The sequence below is a fragment of the Bombina bombina genome, chromosome 4 (assembly GCF_027579735.1).
Source record: "Bombina bombina isolate aBomBom1 chromosome 4, aBomBom1.pri, whole genome shotgun sequence".
Lineage (NCBI taxonomy): Eukaryota > Metazoa > Chordata > Amphibia > Anura > Bombinatoridae > Bombina > Bombina bombina.
This window is the reverse complement of record NC_069502.1, coordinates 863012785-863037754: the sequence shown is the minus strand read 5'-3', so window position 1 is coordinate 863037754 and position 24970 is coordinate 863012785. Positions and strand designations below refer to the sequence as shown.

General features: G+C 42.4%; 1 protein-coding gene across 1 annotated transcript in view; it reads left to right on the top strand.

Moving 5' to 3' along the window:
* The window catches only part of LOC128657330 (gastrula zinc finger protein XlCGF26.1-like), a 60742-nt gene that overhangs the window by 12543 nt on the left and 23229 nt on the right, over positions 1-24970 (top strand). Inside the window, exons 4-5 of the mRNA XM_053711633.1 lie at positions 3021-3168; positions 18961-19047. Coding sequence (XP_053567608.1) covers positions 3021-3168; positions 18961-19047 — 235 coding nt within the window. The remainder of the gene's footprint in view (positions 1-3020; positions 3169-18960; positions 19048-24970) is intronic.

The window sequence follows — 24970 nt, the reverse complement described above, 5'->3', positions numbered from 1 at the left end:
AGTGGGCGTGGCCGACCGTGCACGGGGGCGTGGCCGTCCGTAAAGGGGACGTGGCCGCCCGTGAAGGGGTCGTGGCCTAGCATGAAGGCTCGTGAAGGGGCGGGGCTGTGAAAGGCCGTGGAGAGAGCTCAAACAGCTTAAAAGGAGAGAGAGATCAAGAGAGGAGAGAGAGATCAAGAGGGGAGAGAGAGAGGGGGGGAGAGAGAGAGGATTGAGAGAGAGAGAGAGAGAGAGAGAGAGAGAGAGAGGGGAGATGTGGAGAGAGAAGGGAGAGAAAGAGGGGAGAGAGGGGGAGATAGAGAGAGAGGGGGGAGAGAGAGAGACAGAGGGGAGAGATAGAGAGGGGGGGAGAGAGAGAAAGAGGGGAGATGTGGATGGAGAGAGAGAGAGGGAAGAGAAAAAGGGGGAGAGAGAAAGAGAGAGGGGGGAGATAGAGAGAGGGGAGAGAGAGAGAGAGGGGGTAGAGAGAGGAGAGAGAGAGGGGAGAGAGAGAGAGAGAGAGGGGGTAGAGAGAGGAGAGAGAGATAGAGGGGAAGAGAGAGAGAGGGGAAGAGAGAGAGAGGGGAAGAGAGAGAGAGGGGAAGAGAGAGAGAGGGGAAGAGAGAGAGAGGGGAAGAGAGAGAGAGGGGAGAGAGAGAGAGGGGTGAGAGAGAGAGAGGGGAGAGAGGGAAGAGAGAGAGAGGGGAGATAGAAAGAGAGGAGAGAGAGAGGGGAGAGAGAAAGAGAGGGGGGAGAGAGAGAGAGAGAGAGGGGAGAGATAGATAATAACTAAAAGTCATGTGATTAGGGACGGTCAGAAGATGCTTTTATACAAGGTAATCACAGAAGTAAAAAGTGTATTAATATAACAGTGTTGGTTATGCAAAACTGGGAAATGGGTAATAAAAGGATTATCAATCTTTGTAAACAACAAAAATTCTGGTGTTGACTGTCCCTTTAAGTAGAATTTGGTTTACAGAAAAAGAGGTTCCAAATATTTATACACGGTTTATATATTTTTGTTTCACCTATAGCTCTCTCACGCACGAAAAATCAATGTATGTTGTTACTTTTCAATGACTGATAAGACTATGTACTTCTCTTATGTAAACTGGTTACTTGCTGTTAACATACTTACCAAACTCAATAAAAAATGTTTTTTTTTTTTTTAAAAAAAGCAATGGTAATCTAAAAAACAAAACATCCAAAAATATCCTATACTATAAAAGGCCAAGTGTGTTTGTCCGAAGCTGTCATGCGCAGTAGAGTCAGCACAAGGACAAACACACCTGGCCTTAAATCCCTACCTGATCTGCCGACTGCCGTGAGCAAAAGTGGGCGTGACCGAGCATGCACGGGGGCGTGGTTGCCCATGAAGGGGGCGGGGCCTAGCGTGAATGGGCGGGGCCTAGTGTGAAGGGGCGGGGCCGTGAAACGCTGTGGAGAGAGCTCAAACAGCTTAAAAGAGAGGAGAGAGAGATCAAGAGGGGAGAGAGAAAGAGAGGGGGGAGAGAGAGAGGATTGAGAGAAAGAGAGGGGGGAGAGAGAGAGGATTGAGAGAGAGAGAGAGAAAGAGAGAGGGGGGAGATAGAGAGAGAGGAGAGAGAGAGACAGAGGGGAGAGATAGAGAGGGGGGAGAGGAGAGAGAGAAAGAGGGGAGATGTGGATGGAGAGAGAGAGGGAAGAGAAAAAGGGGGAGAGAGAGGGGGGGAGAGAGAGAGAGGGGGGAGATAGAGAGAGACAGAGGGAGGGGGAGAGAGAGACAGAGGGGGGAGAGGGAGGGGGAGAGAGGAGAGAGAGATAGAGGGGAAGAGAGAGAGAGGAGAGAGAGGTTGAGAGAGAGAGAGGGGAGAGATAGAGGGGAGAGAGAGAGGAGAGAGAGAGAGAGGGGAGATAGAAAGAGAGGAGAGAGAGAGGGGAGAGAGAAAGAGAGGGGGGAGAGAGAGGGAGAGAGAGAGGGGAGATGGAGAGAGAGAGGGGGGAGATAGAAAGAGAGGGGAGATAGAGAGGGAGAGAGCGCAAAAGAGGGGGGAGAGAGTGCCAAAGAGAGGGGGGAGAGAGAGAGAAAGCAAAAGAGAGTGGGAGGGAGAGAACGCAAGAAGTGGGACCACTGTACTGCAAAAAATGGCCCGTGTGAACGGGCTTTAGGACTAGTATTATTATATTAGACCAAAAATATTCAAATATTTATGTAAAGTTTTTAACATTTCTTATCACTGAGGATGCCCACAAAGTTGGCACATTTCAAAGAAAAGTTACAAACACCTGAAAATGGCTGTTAGTGGGTATAGTGGTTGTGGGAAATTATTGTAGTGGGACCTGGCAATTTAAATACTATGAGGGTGTGTCAGTTTATGTGTTTATTGCGGAGGGTTATGGAGCCTATAATGCCAGTGGGTACTGGTTACGGTAACAGTTTTCAGCTTTTAAAAAGCAATATTAAAAGTTTATAATTCTATGCATTGTGCACGTGATATTCAGCTGGTAATATCATGGTAAGTTTTGCCATCACGCTATTTAGTGCATCTCATTATAAGCATGTGATGCACTAACTAAGTTGTCCACAACAAACAAGTCTTTCAGAAATATTTTAACCGGTGAATTCTAATCCCCAATTGAGAAATACTAAAACACGGACCAAAGTCTCTCTTGACTTGTAATCTAGATTGTAATATTTTGTTCTTGTTAGTAATGGCATATATGTGACTCTAAAGGTAACATTGCAACCCTTGGTCTTTGGTTGGAAAATTTGCTCTATAGAATTGCACCATTACAGGAAAAATCCACCCCCCCCCACCCCCACCCCCCTTGCAGCAGCGTTCACCGACTGATTATAGAGGTGCGCACTGCTGGGGAATTTGACATTATACTAGTGCTAGAGCTCAGTAACTCTTTACTTACCCATCTGGCCCTTTGAGTATTTTCCTAAAATCTGTCTGTGTCTCTGTATGTTCTCAGTAACATTACCCTGGCTCAGTCAATAAATGTGTGTGACAGAACCAGTCCCTGTGTCAACACTGAATGAGTTGTTTGTGTTTCAGGTGCCTATAAAGCGTGATGATGTTGCTGTGTATTTCTCTATGGAGGAGTGGGAGTATATAGAGGAACACAAGGCGCTCTACAAGGACGTCATGATGGAGACCCACCAAGCATTAAGGACTATAGAGATCCCAGGAAATGAAAGCTCAGGTAACGCTGTGTAGTAATAAATATCTCACTCAGGAAATGTACATACACTACAGAAGTAAATGAAAGAGTGTAAATTAACAATCTGTCATGTGTGCTAATCTAATGAGCTGTCTGATTATAAACAAGTTTCTCTTGCAAGGTGTATCTAGTCCACGGATTCATCCTTACTTGTGGGATATTCTCATTCCCTACAGGAAGTGGCAAAGAGAGCACACAGCAAAGCTGTCCATATAGCTCCCCCTCTGGCTCCGCCCCCAGTCATTCTCTTTGCCGCTCTAACAAGTAGCATCTCCACGGGAGGGTAAAGTGAATGTGGTGTTAGATTTGTAGTTTTTATATCTTCAATCAAAAGTTTGTTATTTTTAAATAGTACCGGTTTGTGCTATTTACTCTCTGGCAGAAATATGATGAAGAATTCTGCTGAGAGGAAAATGATTTTAGCATGTTGTAACTAAAATCCATTGCTGTTCCCACACAGGACTGAGGAGTACCAGAAAACTTCAGTTGGGGGGGAATAGTTTGCAGGCTTAAGTGCTTTGAGGTATGTTTCAGTCATCTTTTTTCTAGTCAAGACAAGATAATACTAGAAGACTGACAAGATTCCCCATGTGGGAAGGGTAAGCCATGTTCTGAAACTTAGTATAGAACTAGAGGCTTATTTAAGTGGGCTCGATAGACTGGTTATCACTTTAGCAGGGCAATCGATTATTTTGTTTAGAGAAATACTCTTTATTGACACTTTTAAGCACTTTTGATGTGTTTATTGGGGTTTTCTTCTGTTAAGTGTGATCAGTCCACGGGTCATCATTACTTGTGGGGATATTAACTGCTCCCCTACAGGAAGTGCAAGAGGATTCACCCAGCAGAGTTGCTACATAGCTCCTCCCCTCTACGTCACCCCCAGTCATTCTCTTGCACCCAACGACTAGATAGGATGTGTGAGAGGACTATGGTGATATATTTAGTTTTTATATCTTCAATCAAAAGTTTGTTATTTTATAATAGCACCGGAGTGTGTTATTCCTTCTCTGGTAGAATTTGAAGAAGAATCTACCTGAGTTTTTCTATGATTTTAGCCGGAGTAGTTAAGATCATATTGCTGTTTCTCGGCCATCTGAGGAGAGGTAAACTTCAGATCAGGGGACAGCAGGCAGATTAATCTGCAAAGAGGTATGTAGCAGTTTATTATTTTCTGACATGGAATTGATGAGAAAATCCTGCCATACCGTTATAATGTAAACTCAGCCTTGAATGCAGTAGATGTAGCTGATATCAGGCTGTCATGTATGTATATTTTACACTTCAGTTTTCTGGGAAATGGTACTTCTCTGGCTTTTAAACTGTATACATAGACTTAACCTATTTTGCAGGGACTTGCAATAGGTTTTAAATGACAATTAATTATTGAGGTAAAACGTTTTTTTGCTGGCATGTAAAAACGTTTTTTTCTCTGAGGTACTGGGTGAAAAAATGTTTTGGGCACTTTTTTTCCACTTGGCAATAGTTTTGATTTAAATTAGAGCAGTTCACTGATCCCTCTCACTGTTATGTGTGTGGGGGAGGGGCCATTTTGGTGCTTTCACTATGCATCAGAAAAACTCAGTCAGAGGTTCATTTTCTTCCTGCATGATCCGGTTCATCTCTACAGAGTTCAGGGATCTCAAGAGTCTTTTTTGAAGGAAGTAATCATTCACAGCAGAGCTGTGCTGATTGTATTGACTGTGATATAAAAAACGTTTATTTGTGTATTTTTTTTCTGCTGCCTGGGTTAGTTATCATTTGCTGAGGGGAACAATCCTTTGCTAAAACTGTATATTCTGACAAAGATTGATGCTATAACTTAATTATTTTATCTGTTATAATATTTTCTGTGCTTCTTAAAAGCACAGTTCGTTTTCATATTATTTGTAAATTACTTTGAAAAGTATTTCCAAGTTGCTGTTTATTTGCTAGTGTGTTAAACATGTCTGATTCAGAGGAATATCTCTGTGCTATATGTGTTAATGCCAAAGTGGAGCCCAATAGAAATTTATGTACTAAATGTATTGATGCTACTTTAAAAAATAGTCAATCTGTACAAATTGAACATATTTCACCAAACAACGAGGGGAGAGTTATGCCGACTAACTCGCCTCACGTGTCAGTACCTGCATCTCCCGCTCAGGAGGTGCGTGATATTGTAGCGCCGAGTGCATCTGGGCGGCCATTACAAATCACATTACAAGATATGGCTACTGTTATGACTGAAGTTTTGGCTAAACTACCAGAACTAAGAGGTAAACGTGATCACTCTGGGATGAGAACAGAGTGCGCTGATAATGCAAGGGCCATGTCTGATACTGCGTCACAGTTTGCAGAACGTGAAGACGGAGAGCTTCATTCTGTGGGTGACGGTTCTGATCCAAATAAACTGGACTCAGACATTTCAAATTTTAAATTTAAGCTTGAGAACCTCCGTGTGTTACTAGGGGAGGTATTAGCGGCTCTGAATGATTGTAACACAGTTGCAATCCCAGAAAAAATGTGTAGGTTGGATAAATATTTTGCGGTACCGACGAGTACTGACGCTTTTCCTATACCTAAGAGACTTACTGACATTGTTACTAAGGAGTGGGATAGACCCGGTGTGCCTTTCTCACCCCCTCCTATATTCAGAAAAATGTTTCCAATAGACGCCGCCACACGGGACTTATGGCAAATGGTCCCTAAGGTGGAGGGAGCAGTTTCTACTTTAGCTAAGCGTACCACTATCCCAGTGGAGGATAGCTGTGCTTTTTCAGATCCAATGGATAAAAAATTAGAGGGTTACCTTAAGAAAATGTTTGTTCAACAAGGGTTTATATTGCAACCTCTTGCATGTATTGCGCCTGTCACGGCTGCAGCAGCATTTTGGTTTGAGTCTCTGGAAGAGACACTTCAATCATCCACACTAGATGACATCACACACAAACTTAAATTCCTTAAGTTAGCTAATTCATTTATTTCAGATGCCGTAGTACATTTAACTAAACTTGCGGCTAAAAATTCAGGATTCGCCATTCAGGCACGCAGAGCTCTGTGGCTAAAATCCTGGTCAGCTGATGTTACGTCTAAATCTAAATTGCTTAATATTCCTTTCAAAGGGCAGACCTTATTCGGGCCCGGCTTGAAAGAGATTATTGATGACATTACAGGAGGTAAAGGTCATGCCCTGCCTCAGGACAAGGCCAAAGCCAAGGCTAGACAGTCCAATTTTCGTTCCTTTCGTAATTTCAAAGCAGGAGCAGCATCAACTTCCTCTGCACCAAAACAGGAAGGAGCTGTTGCTCGCTACAGACAAGGCTGGAAACCTAACCAGTCCTGGAACAGGGGCAAACAGGCCAGAAAACCTGCTGCTGCCCCTAAGACAGCATGAATTGAGGGCCCCCGATCCGGGACCGGATCTAGTGGGGGGCAGACTTTCCCTCTTCGCCCAGGCTTGGGCAAGAGATGTTCAGGATCCCTGGGCGTTAGAGATCATATCTCAGGGATACCTTCTGGACTTCAAATCCTCTCCCCCAAGAGGGAGATTTCATCTGTCAAGGTTGTCAACAAACCTAACAAAGAAGGAAGCGTTTCTACGCTGCGTACAAGATCTTTTATTAATGGGAGTGATCCATCCAGTTCCGCGGTTGGAACAAGGACAAGGGTTTTACTCAAATCTGTTTGTAGTTCCCAAAAAGAGGGAACCTTCAGGCCAATCTTGGATTTAAAGATCCTAAACAAATTCCTAAGAGTTCCATCGTTCAAGATGGAAACTATTCGAACAATTTTGCCCATGATCCAAGAGGGTCAGTACTTGACCACAGTGGATTTAAAGGATGCTTACCTTCACATACCGATTCACAGAAGTCATTACCGGTATCTAAGGTTTGCCTTTTTAGACAGGCATTACCAGTTTGTAGCTCTTCCATTCGGACTGGCTACGGCTCCAAGAATCTTCACAAAGGTTCTGGGCACTCTTCTGGCGGTACTAAGACCGCGAGGAATTTCAGTAGCTCCGTACTTAGACGACATACTGATACAAGCTTCAAGCTTTCAAACTGCCAAATCTCATACAGAGATAGTACTGGCATTTCTAAGGTCGCATGGATGGAAAGTGAACGAAGAGAAAAGTTCTCTCTTTCCACTCACAAGAGTTCCCTTCCTGGGGACTCTGATAGATTCTGTAGAAATGAAGATTTACCTGACAGAGGACAGGTTAACAAAACTTCAAAATGCATGCCGTGTCCTTCATTCCATTCAAGAGACCAGAAATTCTCTTCTGGTGGCTTTATCGGCCACATCTGTCCAGGGGAATGCCATTCAGCAGGCCAGACTGGTCAATTGTAACAACAGACGCCAGCCTACTAGGTTGGGGCGCTGTCTGGAATTCTCTGAAGGCTCAGGGACTATGGAATCAGGAGGAGAGTCTTCTTCCAATAAACATTCTGGAATTGAGAGCAGTCCTCAATGCTCTTCTGGCTTGGCCCCAGTTAGCAACTCGGGGGTTCATCAGGTTCCAGTCGGACAACATCACGACTGTAGCTTATATCAACCATCAGGGAGGGACAAGAAGCTCCCTAGCAATGATGGAAGTATCGAAGATAATTCGCTGGGCAGAGTCTCACTCTTGCCACCTGTCTGCAATCCACATCCCGGGAGTGGAGAACTGGGAGGCGGATTTCTTAAGTCGTCAGACTTTTCATCCGGGGGAGTGGGAACTTCATCCAGAGGTCTTTGCCCAAATACTTCCACGTTGGGGCAAACCAGAGATAGATCTCATGGCGTCTCGACAGAACGCCAAGCTTCCGCGCTACGGGTCCAGATCCAGGGATCCGGGAGCGGTCCTGATAGATGCCTTGACAGCACCATGGACCTTCAGGATGGCTTATGTGTTTCCACCTTTCCCGATGCTTCCTCGATTGATTGCCAGAATCAAACAGGAGAAAGCATCAGTGATTCTAATAGCGCCTGCATGGCCACGCAGGACTTGGTATACAGATCTGGTGGACATGTCATTCTGTCCACCTTGGTCGTTACCTCTGAAACAGGACCTTCTGATTCAGGGTCCTTTCAAACATCAAAATCTAACTTCTCTGAAGCTGACTGCTTGGAAATTGAACGCTTGATCTTATCAAAGCGTGGTTTTTCTGAGTCAGTTATTGATACCTTAATACAGGCTAGGAAGCCTGTCACCAGAAAGATTTACCATAAAATATGGCGTAAATACCTATATTGGTGCGAATCCAAAGGTTACTCTTGGAGTAAGGTTAGGATTCCTAGGATATTGTCTTTTCTACAAGAAGGTTTAGAAAAGGGGTTATCCGCTAGTTCCTTAAAGGGACAGATCTCAGCTCTGTCCATTCTGTTACACAAGCGTCTGTCAGAAGTTCCAGACGTTCAGGCTTTTTGTCAGGCTTTGGCCAGGATTAAACCTGTGTTTAAAGCTGTGGCTCCACCATGGAGTTTAAACCTTGTTCTTAACGTTTTACAGGGTGTTCCGTTTGAACCCCTTCATTCCATTGATATAAAGTTGTTATCTTGGAAAGTTCTATTTTTAATGGCTATTTCCTCGGCTCGAAGAGTCTGAGTTATCAGCCTTACATTGTGATTCTCCTTATTTGATTTTTCACTCGGATAAGGTAGTTCTGCGTACTAAGCCTGGGTTCTTACCTAAGGTAGTCACTAACAGGAATATCAATCAGGAGATTGTTGTTCCATCCTTGTGTCCAAATCCTTCTTCGAGGAAGGAACGTCTTTTGCACAATCTGGATGTAGTTTGTGCCCTTAAATTTTATTTACAGGCAACTAAAGATTTTCGACAAACGTCTTCCCTGTTTGTCGTTTACTCTGGTCAGAGGAGAGGTCAAAAAGCTTCTGCTACCTCTCTCTCTTTTTGGCTTCGTAGCATAATTCGTTTAGCTTATGAGACTGCTGGACAGCAGCCTCCTGAAAGAATTACAGCTCATTCCACTAGAGCTGTGGCTTCCACTTGGGCCTTTAAGAATGAGGCCTCTGTTGAACAGATTTGCAAGGCTGCAACTTGGTCTTCGCTTCATACTTTTTCCAAATTTTACAAATTTGACACTTTTGCTTCCTCGGAGGCTATTTTTGGGAGAAAGGTTCTTCAGGCAGTGGTTCCTTCTGTATAAAGAGCCTGCCTATCCCTCCCGTCATCCGTGTACTTTTGCTTTGGTATTGGTATCCCACAAGTAATGATGACCCGTGGACTGATCACACTTAACAGAAGAAAACATCATTTATGCTTACCTGATAAATTCCTTTCTTCTGTAGTGTGATCAGTCCACGGCCCGCCCTGTTTTTTAAGGCAGGTAAATATTTTTTAAATTATACTCCAGTCACCACTACACCCTTGGCTTCTCCTTTCTCGTTGGTCCTTGGTCGAATGACTGGAGGTGACGTAGAGGGGAGGAGCTATGTAGCAACTCTGCTGGGTGAATCCTCTTGCACTTCCTGTAGGGGAGCAGTTAATATCCCCACAAGTAATGATGACCCGTGGACTGATCACACTACAGAAGAAAGGAATTTATCAGGTAAGCATAAATTATGTTTTATTCCACATGGCATTATTTTTAGTCACCTAAATTGGGTTCTGAAGGCCCCACAGCTCCGGAGTGGAGTGGGAGGGGCCTAATTTCGCGCCTCAGTTGCTCAGTTTATTCTGACAAGATTTCCCTGCATGCTGCTTCACATGGGTCCAGAGACTGCTTGAGGACTTCAGGAGGCTTGATTTTCTCAAATTCAATCGTTAAGGGAAGGTAGGGCCACATCAGGCTGCTGTGGCAAGGTGCTGTAGAATTTTTAAACAATAACAATTTAAACTTAAAATTCATTGGTGAAAGTAATTGCAACACTGTTAATTTTCTTGATCTCACGTTAACAGGCATGATTGACACAGGGAGCATAGTGACAGACACATTTCGAAAGCCGACTGCAGGTAATTCCATCTTGCATGCAAGATCCTGCCATCCACCACATTTAATTAGGTCCATACCTAAGGCCCAGTTTCTGAGAATTAGAAAAAACACAAACTCAGATGAACTCTTTAAGAAACAGGCAGTAGCACTTAAAGACAGGCTCACTGAAAGAGGGTATAATAACAAGCTTCTGGATAACAGTATCCAACAGGTTAGTGTTAACACACAACAGGGCCTACTGATGAAACCAAAGAAAGAAAATAGGGATTTTTCAGATTCTTCTGTTGTATTTTCAACAGAATATTCAAATCAGTACAATCAGGTCTGTGGTATCCTAAAGAAAAACCCACATATTTTACAACAGAATGGGATACTAAGTGAGATTATAGACAAGTGCAAGTTTGTCCCTAGAAAGGCGCCCACCTTAGCTAACAAATTATCACCCAGTTTAGTGTGCTCTAAAAAACAAAGAACAGATACATGGTTACATAAGAAAGGTACTTTTAAATGTGGTACTGGTCCATGTTCCACTTGTGACATTATAGGTAGAGGTGAAACTTTTTCAAGCACTGTCACAGAGGAAAATTTCAATGTTGGTTTTTATGCAAACTGTAGGAGCCATTACGTTGTATACCTACTTGAATGCAATCTGTGTCATATGCAATACACAGGTCAGACTAGTAGGGAATTAAGATCTTGTATGAGAGAACATATCTATGATACCAAAACATATAACAAAAGTTCAGCAATTGCACGACACCATTTTAGCATGCATATGACTAATAAATTCAACATGACGGTCAAAGTTATTGATAAAATGTATCCACCCACCAGAGGGGGTAACAGAAATAAAATGTTACTTAAACAAGAAATGTTCTGGATATATAAATTAAGAACTGTCACCCCTGATGGTCTAAATAAGGAGTGGGATATGAGTTTATTCATAGATTAATTGAATCCCATTTTCTCTAAACAATATGCAATATTATTATGGATTAACTTATTATCCAAAAGACATATACCTTAATTTTATATCACTGACTATGTTCAGCGTTATGTAACATACTGTATGATGTTTTGAATTCATTCAATATAATGGTGATAGTCTCAGTAGTTACACTGTGCAAACGTACTAGGTTAGTTAAAGGTATTTGGTAATATTAAATATCCATATATAAGGCGTTACAATCATATCTATGTTATTTTCTGTGTTTCTGGTCTAGTTTGTTGTTTCATATACTATGATGTGGCAATGGGTTATATATGTACACAATTTGATAATAAGATACTTACCTTGATGTTTGGCAATCTCTTGCATAAATATTGTTAGATGATCATGTTCTAGGCTAACATGTTTTTATATTGCTGTTTTTTTAAAAAACTTTCTCGACAGACTGCATGATTGGACACTGTGCCTTTAAATAGGCCATGTCCGGTCTTAGCAGATATCCCTATGACTAAGTGCTCAGTTGGAGCACGAAACGCGTAAGGGGTTAATACCCTGATCCTAACCTGTGTTTTTAACAATATGGAATAAAATTTGGACTTTTTATTGAAAGTGTCCCACGAGTGCTGCATTTTTTTCTTTCTATTTGACTTCTGCGGCTTGCGCTTAGCCGCGCCGGAATTGCACCTCACGGGGCTGTGTGAACTTACCCTATCAGCTGGGCAGCATCGGACTCTCCCCCCAGCGTCACGTTCTGCAGCGGCCTAGTCTCTCTCACACCATTTTTTGCAAATTGTATTTTTTATTACATAAAGTGTTTTTCCAAGCCTGCTTGTGTATAATACCAATCTGTTAAACATGTCTGACACTAAGGAAAAGCCTTGCTCTATGTGTTCAGAAGCCATGGTGGAACCCCCACTCAAAATGTGTCCCAAGTGCACTAATGTGTCTATACACTTTAAAGATCATATTGTGTCACTTAAAAATATAGCCCTAGATGATTCTTTGACTGAAGGTAATGAGGATAGTCCGCCTTCCTCTTCCCATGTGTCATCACCAGTTACGCCCGCTCAAGCGATACCTAGTACCTCTAGTGCATTAGCACCTATTTCATTGCAACAACTGGCGGCAGTCATGGATAATTCCCTTGCGGCCTTTCTATCCAAACTGCCAGTTTTCCCTAAAAAGCGCGATAGCTCTGTTTTGAGAACAGATGAGGAGCAGTCAGAAGCTTTGGGAGGCTTATCTGATGTACCCTCACAACACTCTGAAGTAGGGGCGAGGGATGTTATGTCTGAGGGAGAAATTTCTGACTCAGGAAAAGTTTCTCAGCGGGCAGAATCAGATTCTCTAGCATTTAAATTTAAATTGGAACACCTCCGCGTACTACTTAGGGAGGTCTTATCAACTCTGGATGATTGTGACCCTATGGTGGTCCCAGAGAAATTGTGTAAAATGGACAAATATCTAGAAGTCCCTGTATACACTGATGCGTTTCCGATCCCTAAGAGGGTGGCGGATATTGTTGCTAGGGAGTGGGAAAGACCAGGTGTACCTTTTGTTCCCCCACCTATCTTTAAGAAAATGTTCCCCATAACTGATCCCAGGCGGGGCGCGTGGCAGACGGTCCCTAAGGTAGAGGGGGCAGTTTAAACACTAGCCAAGTGCACAACCATACCAATTGAAGACAGTTGTGCTTTCAAAGATCCTATGGATAAAAAATTAGAAGGTTTACTAAAGAAAATATTTGTTCAACAAGGTTTCCTTCTCCAACCTATTGCCTGCATTATTCCTGTAACTACTGCAGCGGCTTTCTGGTTTGAGGCGCTGGAGGAGTCGCTCCAGACGGAGACCTCATATGACGAAATTATGGATAGAATTAAGGCTCTAAAGCTGGCTAATTCTTTTATCATAGATGCCGCTTTGTAATTAGCTAAGTTAGCAGCGAAAAATTCTGGTTTTGCCATCATGGCGTGCAGAGCGCTTTGGCTTAAATCATGGTCGGCCGACGTGTCGTCTAAAACAAAATTACTGAATATTCCTTTCAAGGGAAAGACCCTTTTCGGGCCTGAGTTGAAAGTGATTATTTCGGATATCACTGGGGGAAAGGGCCATGCCCTCCCGCAAGATAGGCCTTTTAAGGCTAAAAACAAGGCTAATTTTCGTTCCTTTCGCAACTTCAGGAGCGGTCCTGCTTCAGCCTCTGCTACCGCAAAGCAAGAGGGTAACACTTCACAGCCCAAGGCAACCTGGAAGCCTTTGCAGGGCTGGAACAAGGGTAAACAGGCCAAGAAGCCTGCAGCTGCTACTAAGACAGCATGAAGGGGTAGCCCCCGATCCGGGACCGGATCTGGTAGGGGGCAGACTCTCTCTCTTTGCTCAGGCTTGGGCAAGACATGTTCCCGATCCCTGGGCATTAGAGATAGTTGCTCAGGGATATCTTCTAGAATTCAAGGACTCTCCTCCAAGGGGAAGGTTCCACATTTCTCGTCTGTCTACAGACCAGACAAAGAAAGAGGCGTTTTTACGCTGTGTAGAAGATCTACTCAAGATGGGAGTGATATATCCAGTTCCAATTACAGAGCAAGGACTGGGTTTTTACTCAAACCTGTTTGTGGTTCCCAAAAAGGAAGGAACTTTCAGACCAATCCTGGATCTAAAAATTCTAAACAAATTCCTCAAAGTTCCATCTTTCAAGATGGAGACCATTCGGACAATCTTACCGATGATCCAGGAAGGTCAATATATGACTACCGTGGATCTAAAGGATGCGTACCTTCATATACCTATCCACAAAGATCACCATCAGTTCCTAAGGTTCGCTTTTCTCGACAAGCATTACCAGTTCGTGGCCCTTCCCTTCGGGTTGGCCACCGCTCCCAGAATTTTCACAAAGGTGCTAGGGTCCCTTCTAGCGGTACTAAGACCGCGGGGCATTGCAGTAGCACCCTATCTGGACGAAATCTTAATACAGAGCCAAGGCTCATACGGATATTGTTCTGGCCTTTCTAAGGTCTCACGGGTGGAAGGTGAACACCGAAAAAAGTTCTCTGTCCCAGCTCACAAGGGTTCCCTTCCTGGAAACATTAATAGACTCGGTAGAAATGAAAATATTTCTGACGGAGCTCTTCATTCCATTCCTCGGCCATCTGTAGCTCAGTGCATGGAGGTAATCGGATTAATGGTAGCAGCAATGGACGTAGTCCCTTTTGCTCAAATTCATCTCAGGCCACGTCAGTTGTGCATGCTCAAACAGTGGAATGGAGATTATGCAGATTTGTCTCCTCAAATCCAACTGGAACAGAAAACCAGAGATTCTCTTCTCTGGTGGTTGTCTCAGGATCACCTGTCGCAGGGAATGTGCTTCCGCAGACCGGAGTGGATCATTGTAACGACCGACGCCAGTCTGTTAGACTGGGGCGCGGTCTAGGGCTCCCTGAAAGCTCAGGGCCTATGGTCTCGGGAAGAGTCTCTTCTCCCAATAAACATTTTGGAACTGAGAGCGATATTCAACACGCTCCAGGCATGGCCTCACCTAGCGGCGGCCAAGTTCATCAGATTTCAGTCGGACAACATCACGACTGTAGCATACAGTGGGGAAAAAAAGTATTTAGTCAGCCACCAATTGTGAAAGTTCTCCCACTTAAGAAGATGAGAGAGGCCTGTAATTTTCATCATAGGTATACCTCAACTATGAGAGACAAAATGTGGAAACAAATCCAGACAATCACATTGTCTGATTTGGAAAGAATTTATTTGCAAATTATGGTGGAAAATAAGTATTTAGTCAATATCAAAAGTTCATCTCAATACTTTGTTAAATATCCTTTGTTGGCAATGACAGAGGTCAAACGTTTTCTGTAAGTCTTCACAAGGTTGTCACACACTGTTGCTGGTATGTTGGCCCATTCCTGCATGCAGATCTCCTCTAGAGCAGTGATGTTTGGGGGCTGTCGCTGGGCAACACGGACTTTCAATTCCCTCCAAAGGTTTTCTATGGGGTTGAGATCTGGAGACTGTCTAGGCCACTCCAGGACCTTGAAATGCTTCTTACGAAGCCACTCCTTCATTGCCCGGGTGGTATGTTTGGGATCATTGTCATGCTGAAAGACCCAGCCACATTTCATCTTCAATGCCCTTGCTGATGGAAGGAGGTTTGCACTCAAAATCTCACGATACATGGCCCCATTCATTCTTTCATGTACACGGATCAGTCGTCCTGTTCCCTTTGCAGAGAAACAGCCCCAAAGCATGATGTTGCCACCCCCATGTTTCACAGTAGGTATGGTGTTCTCTCTCCTCCAAACACGACAAGTTGTGTTTCTACCAAACAGTTCTACTTTGGTTTCATCTGACCATATGACATTCTCCCAATCTGCTTCTGGATCATCCAAATGCTCTCTAGCATACTTCAGACGGGCCCAGACATGTACTGGCTTAAGCTGGGGGACACGCCTGGCACTGCAGGATCTGAGTCCCTGGCAGCGTAGTGTGTTACTGATGGTAGCCGTTGTTACGTTGGTACAGCTCTCTGCAGGTCATTCACTAGGTCCCCCCATGTGGTTCTGGGATGTTTGCTCACCGTTCTTGTGATCATTTTGACCCCACGGGGTGAGATCTTGCGTGGAGCCCCAGATCGAGGGAGATTATCAGTGGTCTTGTACGTCTTCCATTTTCTAATTATTGCTCCCACAGTTGATTTCTTCGCACCAAGCTGCTTGCCTATTGCAGATTCAGTCTTCCCAGCCTGGTGCAGGTCTGCAATTTTGTTTCTGGTCTCCTTCGACAGCTCTTTGGTCTTCACCATAGTGGAGTTTGGAGTTTGACTGTTTCAGGTTGTGGACAGGTGTCTTTTATACTGATAACAAGTTCAAACAGGTGCCATTAATACAGGTAATGAGTGGAGGACAGAGGAGCCTCTTAAAGAAGAAGATACAGGTATGTGAGAGCCAGAAATCTTGCTTGTTTGTAGGTGACCAAATACTTATTTTCCACCATAATATGCAAATAAATTCTTTCCAAATCAGACAATGTGATTGTCTGGATTTGTTTCCACATTTTGTCTCTCATAGTTGAGGTATACCTATGATGAAAATTACAGGCCTCTCTCATCTTCTTAATTGGGAGAACTTGCACAATTGGTGGCTGACTAAATACTTTTTTTCCCCACTGTACATAAATCATCAGGGAGGAACAAAGAGTTCCTTAGCGATGAAGGAAGTAACCAAGATAATCAGGTGGGCGGAGGATCACTCTTGCCATCTATCTGCAATTCACATCCCAGGAGTAGACAACTGGGAAGCGGATTTCCTAAGTCGTCAGACTTTTCACCCGGGGGAGTGGGAACTCCACCCGGAGGTATTTGCTCAGCTGACTCAGCTATGGGGCATTCCAGAGTTGGATCTGATGGCGTCCCGTCAGAACACCAAACTTCCTCTTTACGGTTCCAGGTCCAGGGACCCCAAGGCGGCATTGATAGATGCTCTAGTGGCGCCTTGGTCCTTCAATCTGGCCTATGTCTTTCCACCGTTTCCCCTTCTCCCTCGGCTGGTAGCCAGAATCAAACAGAAGAAGGCCTCGGTAATTCTGATAGCGCCTGTGTGGCCACGCAGGACTTGGTATGCAGACCTAGTGGACATGTCATCTGTCCCACCATGGACACTGCCAATGAGGCAGGATCTTCTAATACAGGGTCCATTCAAGCATCCAAATCTAGTTTCTCTGCAGCTGACTGCTTGGAGATTGAACGCTTAATTCTATCCAAGCGTGGGTTCTCTGTATCAGTCATAGATACTCTGATCCAAGCTAGATAACCTGTCACCAGGAAAATTTACCATAAGATATGGCGGAAATATCTTTGTTGGTGTGAATCCAAGGGTTACTCGTGGAGTAAGATTAGGATTCCAAGGATATTGTCTTTTCTCCAAGAAGGATTGGAGAAAGGTTTATCAGCTAGTTCCTTAAAGGGGCAGATATCCGCTCTGTCTATCCTTTTACACAAGCGTCTGGCAGAAGTACCAGATGTTCAAGCGTTTGCACAGGCGTTAGTCAGAATCAAGCCTGTCTATAAACCTGTGGCTCCTCCATGGAGTCTAAATTTAGTTCTTTCAGTTCTTCAAGGGGTTCCGTTTGAACCTTTACATTCCATAGATATTAAGTTATTATCTTGGAAAGTTTTGTTTTTGGTAGCTATATCTTCTGCTCAAAGAGTTTCAGAATTGTCTGCTTTGCAGTGTAATTCACCCTATCTGGTGTTCCATGCAGATAAGTTAGTTTTGCGTACCAAACCTGGTTTTCTTCCTAAAGTTGTTTCTAATAAGAACATTAACCAGGAAATCATTGTTCCTTCTCTGTGTCCTAATCCAGCTTCTAAGAAGGAACGGCTTTTACACAATCTTGATGTGGTTCGTGCTTTGAAATTCTATTTACAAGCAACTAAGGATTTCACACAAACATCATCTTTTTTTGTTGTCTATTCTGGTAAGAGGAGAGGTCAAAAAGCGACGGCTACCTCTCTTTCCTCCTGGTTGAAAAGCATCATCCGATTGGCTTATGAGACTGCTGGGCAGCAGCCTCATGACCGAATTACAGCTCATTCCACCAGAGCTGTGGCTTCCACTTGGGCCTTCAAGAATGAGGCTTCTGTTGAACAGATTTGTAAGGCAGCGACTTGGTCTTCACTGCATACTTTTGCCAAATTTTACAAATTCGATACTTTTGCTTCTTCGGAGGCTATTTTTGGGAGAAAGGTTTTGCAAGCAGTGGTGCCTTCCGTTTAGGTTACCTGTCTTGTTCCCTCCCTTCATCCGTGTCCTAAAGCTTTGGTATTGGTATCCCACAAGTAAGGATGAATCCGTGGACTGGATACACCTTGCAAGAGAAAACAGAATTTATGCTTACCTGATAAATTACTTTCTCTTGCGGTGTATCCAGTCCACGGCCCGCCCTGGCAATTAAGTCAGGTTAAAATTTCTTGTTTAAACTACAGTCACCACTGCACCCTATGGTTTCTCCTTTTTCTCCTAACCGTCGGTCGAATGACTGGGGGCGGAGCCAGAGGGGGAGCTATATGGACAGCTTTGCTGTGTGCTCTCTTTGCCACTTCCTGTAGGGAATGAGAATATCCCACAAGTAAGGATGAATCCGTGGACTGGATACACCGCAAGAGAAAGTAATTTATCAGGTAAGCATACATTCTGTTTTTATACCCAATAAATTTAAAAAAAAATGTTTTACAAGGGTGTGAGAGGCAATGCAATTATATATGAATATTTTTATCTGCACAAATTTATTTAAAGTGAGGATAAACTCTCCCTTGATAAAAATAGATCTGGAATGTTAGTGATATTTTAGATGGAGTTTAAGTCATCAGTTGTAATGAAGATGCGCAAAAACTTACTTTTTAATATAGATATGAAATTCAAATGCTCCACTGCCCACTTCAAAAGTCAATTTTTCTGTGAGCTAACGGTTTGAATTTTTGTCCAATCAGCGCTCTCCGCATGTCACTTTTGTTGTCGCTAGAGCGCTGATTGGAGAAAAATTTAAACCGTTAGCGCACAGAAAAATTTTATTTTGAACTGGGTGGCGGACGAGTGGTATTTGAATGTCATGTATATTAAAAAAACAAGTTATAGCGCATCTTCATTACAACTGATGAATTAAACTCCCATTTAACATATCACTAACATTCTGCATCTGATTTTATAAAGGGGGAGACTTTTTACCATCACTTTAAGCAACAGACTAGCAGGAAATGCATGTCACATTCTTAGGTTGTGATGCGCATTGGCTGATAGAAAAATGTAGATATATCGAGCAACAGATCATCATTTAAAAAAATCAAATAGAATACATTGTAGATTGTTTCATGATTAGCAAAAATAAACTAATTTTATTCTCTATTAGAACTAACAGGTCACAGTGATGAAAATCTAGACACAGGAAAACAAAGAGAACTTGTACAGAATATTCAGCCATCAGATGTCTCTGCAGGTGAGTGATCTATAGTATAAGCTTCACACTTAAAAAACAAAACTGATTCTGATATTATTTCACCCTATAAAATGATGAGCCTCAGTATAGACAGGTTGCAATGATAAAATATTTTTGGTTCATAAACACACCTTGTATTCCCTCCTATTTCACCCTCTGCTGCATGCAAATACTACGCATACACACATGCTGTGTGCTTCATGTGAATAGTGCGCACACACACACACACACCCTCTCTTCCTTTCTCTCTCACCATCTGATTTATGTAAATGATACACACACCCTCTCTTCCTTTCTCTCTCACCCTCTAGTTCATCAAATTGTATTCTGAAAAATCTGATTTATTGTGAATTCAGTCATATTGGTATTTAATAAATATATGTATTAATATAGGAATACATCAGCAACTGGCACTTAGCAATATAATTGTACTTTTGAATTGATGACTGTAGTAGAACATCATCTAATCTACAGATTATAATATGTGCATTTTAAGTTTTGAACTATGTTTTTGGGTGTATATATTTCATACTAAAATTTTCAAAGTGCTGTATAAATATTTAACGTAACATCTGAATTTTCAAATCTTTAATAAAGATAAAAATATTTATGTTATCGATAAATGTCATTATGCTCTGTATTAAGTGTATGGAAATTATAGTACCCATTACTATGTTAAACATTAATTGTTTTTAGGTTGATGTAAAATCCTAAACCATGAAATATTGTCTGCATTAAGGGCTAGTTCAGAAGTGGAGCACTAAATTTTGCGGGGGCGCAATAAATAACCAGACATTACAAGTTGTTGGTAATTGCTACCACAAGCTCACGGTTGCAATTAGTGCTTATAAAATTAACCAGAGATCATATCTCTGGTTAATTTTATAAATGTCCACCAAAAGCCCCCAAAATACAAAAAACATATATATTTACAATTTGCTGACATCACTACACGACTTACCCCCTTCGCTGCACTCGTTTCTCAAGCTGTGTCTCGCGCCATGAGAACGAGGCTCCCATTGGAGCCTATGGAAGCACGCTCTTGTGAGCCCCATTGTGCTCAGTTTCTAATACCAGCACACATTAGTGTGCACTGGTATTACTCAATGGAGTGCAAATATCGCTTTTGCGAAAATTATATTTAGCGCTCCACTTGTAATCTGGCGCTTAATGTTCTGATATATCACATACATTTAATACTAACGTAGATGTTTAAACTGAAGATCTGAATGTAAAGTATCAGCTGGAAGTTCCAATGCAGGAAATGTATTATAGCATCAGAACAGGTAAAGGGTCTGTTTGAATACTAGTGATATATGTCCCCATCAAGTATAGGGGCTGTTTGAATTCTAGTGCTGGATTGTCTATATGTCAAGTGTATGGGACTTTTCCTTTAATAGTTCTGTATTGTGCCCATGTCAGTTATAGAGGCTGTTGGAATACAAGTGCTGTATTGCCACCATGTCAGGTATAGGGGCTGTTGGAATACTAGTGCTGTTTTGTCCCCATGTCAAGTATTGGAGGTTTTGGAATACTAATGCTGTATTGGCCCGATGTCAGTTATAAGGGGTGGGAGTGCATTTGCAAAGGATATATGAGGTTTTAATTAAAATAAATGTATAATGGATTATATATTAAAAACTCCCAAAACACTCCCCCCATCCAAAAAAAAAAACAACAACAAAGAAACCTGTGTAATACACAAAACATGGTCATTCTGATTGGCTACAATGGGGGTGTATGTGCAACTAATAAAGTCACTAAATCATCGTGACCTTGCTTTACAAAATAACACATGCTGTGCTTACAGATATGCTGCCTCTACATTGAAATTCTTCCAGATGTGACTGCTAGTGATCTAGGCTCAGGTTATCCGCCCTACATGTTTCGGCCATTTCTGCCTTATCCATGGACATGATTGGCTACCACTTCCTCTGCCCTATATACGATATACTCTTATCCTATTGGATAATACTGACACACTTTAGAAAATTTGATAGTTAACCCCTTGAGTGACAGATAATTGTAAACAGTGACTTTACCTAATGTGGCTCTCTCACATGGCTATTTGTAAAGTTCAATTTTTAAACAATAATATAATCATAAACTATATTTAATTTCAAAACCATTACAATTTAAATCCTTCCATGCTTATCCTTATATTACCATACTAGGTTACTTTCATCTGATAGCACAGATGGTAATAGTTCTCAAGCTGGACATGTTATCTATTATTAACAGTTGTAATTCTCCCATCAACATGCGCTCATGTCCCCTCACATATACATAGTGAAACTATTGTATTAATTTACAATTACTTGTTTCAGCCACATGAAGCTATCTATTCCAATATATAAATATACTTCGGTTTAAACCTATATTATATGTTATGAATGCAATTACATTGCTTAATAACTAGTAGATCATGGACGGATAGTAATCAAGATATCCCTTCATAAACAAAGTGCCATATGCAGCTAAAATATGTATGGAGGAGGAACTATACTTCTCCTTCAAATTAATGTGATGAAGTATGTGCGCATGGTTAGGATATCAACCATATATCAATATTTCCGGTAGCACCCGTTAAGCATAATCAATTCTCTATGTGCTGGTTTGCACTCCGTTTATTTTCCAAAAATTAATGACATCCCCCTCTATGTTGAAACCATGAAGTCTCCTGGTTTTTTAATTTGAAGATCCAAAAAGCTTTACGCAGCATCAATCAGGCTGTTCTATCACCCCCCCTGGGAGGATTCCAAACACACTCAATCACCTGCCATGACAGTGATGACACATCACCCCCATGTACAGATATAAAGTGCTTCGAAAGGCCGGAGCATTCATCATTGTGGGAGATGTCATTAAGGTGCTCCCTTATTCTGGAGCGTGCCTCCCTAGTTGTGCAAATTGGTACAGTTGCTTAGGTCAAATACCCTGTTAGTGGTTTTTGATTGAAAGTTGGACTCACCTTTGCAGTGTTGACATGCTATGCACTTAGAGTAGTGACATTTAAAGTGTCCTTTGACATCTAGCCAGCTACTGCCAGTCTTAATCCCATTCCTTAACATGCTAGGAGCTACCAAGTTACCTATAGTGCTTGCACGTCTCAATATAAAGTTGCATTACTTAGATACGTATTCCTTCAGACTATCCGCGGCTGTCAATATAGGTAAATGTTTACTGACTATTTTGCAAATATCATTAAATTGCAGACTGTAAGTTGTAACTAATGTTGGTCTAAGCGCATCATAGCCTATTCTATTGTTATTGGGTACAATAGGGACACCCCTTAGCATGGTATTCCGATCTAGTCTGCTGACCTTAATTTATCACTTTCTGTGAATAACCTCTCTCTGTCAAGAGCTGTTTGAGTATTTCACTCTCTCTATTGAAGTCATCCTTCAAGGAGCAGTTCCTTTTGATTCTCATGAACTGCCCCTTGGCAACCCCAAACCCTGTGTGATGAGGGTGGTTGCTCTTTGCATGGAGCAAAGAGTTGGATGTGATGGGCTTGTGATACAGAGTAGTGAGAATTCTCCTACTCGATGCATCTCCCATCAATTTGACATCTAAATAGGGTATAGTGTCAACTTCAATCTGCAAAGTTAATTCAAGGCCCACCTCATTTGAATTGAGGTAAGCCACAAAATCTTGTGCTTTACAGGCTTCTCCCACCCAAATGAATAGGAGATTGTCAATAAATCTCTTGTAAGATTTGATTTTGTCCCTGAAGGGGTTAATATCTCCAAAGAAATTTTGCCCCCATCGCTGTCCCACGTCTTTGGAGATAGAAGGTATCTTCAAATTTAAAATTGTTGTGGGTGAGAAGGAATGAGAGGGCCTCCACTATAAAATCTATTAAATCCACATCATAATTGCTAAAATGTAACAACATGTATTTCACTGCTTTAATGCTGTGTACATGTAGAATAGCTGAGTAGAGACCCACTACATCCACTGTCAGCCACATACAATCATTCCCCCATTCAACACCCTCCATGATCTTCATCAGGTGTGTAGTATCTTTAAGATAGGATGGCAGAAATTGGACGACCGGCTGCAGAAGGGACTCAATCCAACCCGATAGTTTTTCAAAGAGTGACCCTGTACCCGAAACGATCGGTCTCCCTTTCACCTCCACCAAGGTTTAATGCACCTTGGGGAGTTGATGGAATATAGGAATGACTGGTCTTTGAACCATCAAATAATCAAAAGTTTCAAGATTAAAGAATTCCTTCATCAGGCTTTCATCCAGCAGGTGCTGTAACTCAATACCAAATATCTCTGTTAGATTATAACTTAATTCACTGTATAGCTGGGTATCAGTAAATTGTCGTAGGGCCTCTTTTATATAGTATGCCCTTACCATGACAACCCCCCTTGTCTGCCTGCTTTACTACAATATCTTCCCTTTTTCCTAGCTCATCCAATGACATTTTATGATTATGGCTTAAGTTATGTGTCACTTTGCTAGGTTGTTCAGAGAATTTAATCAAATCCTCTTCTATTCGGCGATGAAACGCCTCCAAGAAGGGTCCCCTGATTCTAGTGGGATAGAAGACAGATTTAGGTTTTAATCATACATGACTAGTTTTGGTGGTTCCTTGGGGGTATGATCTAAGAGCCCCTAATTTTTGAAGGGTCAAAAAATCCACTCCCTCCTTGAAATCTATAATATTAGAGATATGGGAGATATTAGGTTGGCTTTCTACCGTGTCATTTGTGCTTATGGCATTATCCATCAGTTCTCTGTTATCTGTGGTATCTTGTCCCCAGAAAAAAATTATTTAATGTTAGATCCCTAACAAGCCTATTAATATCAACAATGGTTTCAAAGAGATTGAATTTATTTGTGGGAACAAACCCTAATCCCAAACTTCCTCCTCCTTCTACTCCTTTGGGTACTACCTGAAAAACCTCCTCATTGGGAGCGGCCACTGCCTGCATTGCAAAGGTGGGTGGTCTAATGTCCCCTTCACTATCACTTAAGAACTCCTGCTGTCGTTTGTCAGTAGTGGCATTACTTCTTGATTTGGAGCTAGCAGTTAAATTGGTTTTATTCACTTTTGTCACTCTTGGGTCAATGGCTGTGCTGGGTGTTTTTTTAGCACACTTTTTGGTATGTTCACCTGTACTTCATCACCAGAGGGACCACTGGAATCACCAGTACAATAATCGTCGGGTCTATTGTCAGTTTCTTCGTCAGTACTCTCTATGGGGCCCATTTATCAAGCTCCGAATGGAGCTTGTGGGCACCTGTTTCTGGCGAGTCTTCAGACTCGCCAGAAACAGCAGTTATTAAGCAGCGGTCACAAAGACTGCTGCTCCATTACCCTGTTCGCCTGCTCTGATGAGGCGGACAGGAATCGCCGGAAATCAACCCGATCGAGTACGATCGGGTTGATTGACACCCCCCTGCTGGAGGCTGATTGGCCGCGAGTCTGCAGGGGGCGGCGTTGCACCAGCAGCTCTTGTGAGCTGCTGGTGCAATGCTGAATACAGAGAGCGTATTGCTCTCCGCATTCAGCGAGGTCTTGCGGACCTGATCCGCACTGTCGCATCAGGTCCGCAAGACCTTTGATAAATAGGCCCCTATGTCTGAAAACGTTAGTTTTTTCTCATCCCCACTAGCGCTCCCCCTTTGGACCAATTTCTGTTTTTTCTAAATCTGGGCCTATTTGTTCTAAGGCCTACCATGGTATGCAAAGTGTACACTTTATTTTGCTTAAACCTTATAATTAATTGCATAAGTCTCTTGGAGCAGTCACTTAATATTTTGTTCCAATCATGAATAAATGTGGCATCCTCAACTTGGAAAGTAGGGAATCTACGTAGCCTTAACCCCCTAGGTATTAAGTCAAGGGTCAAATATTTCTCCAATGATCTTTGGTCCCACCAGGTTTTATATTCCTTCACCAGG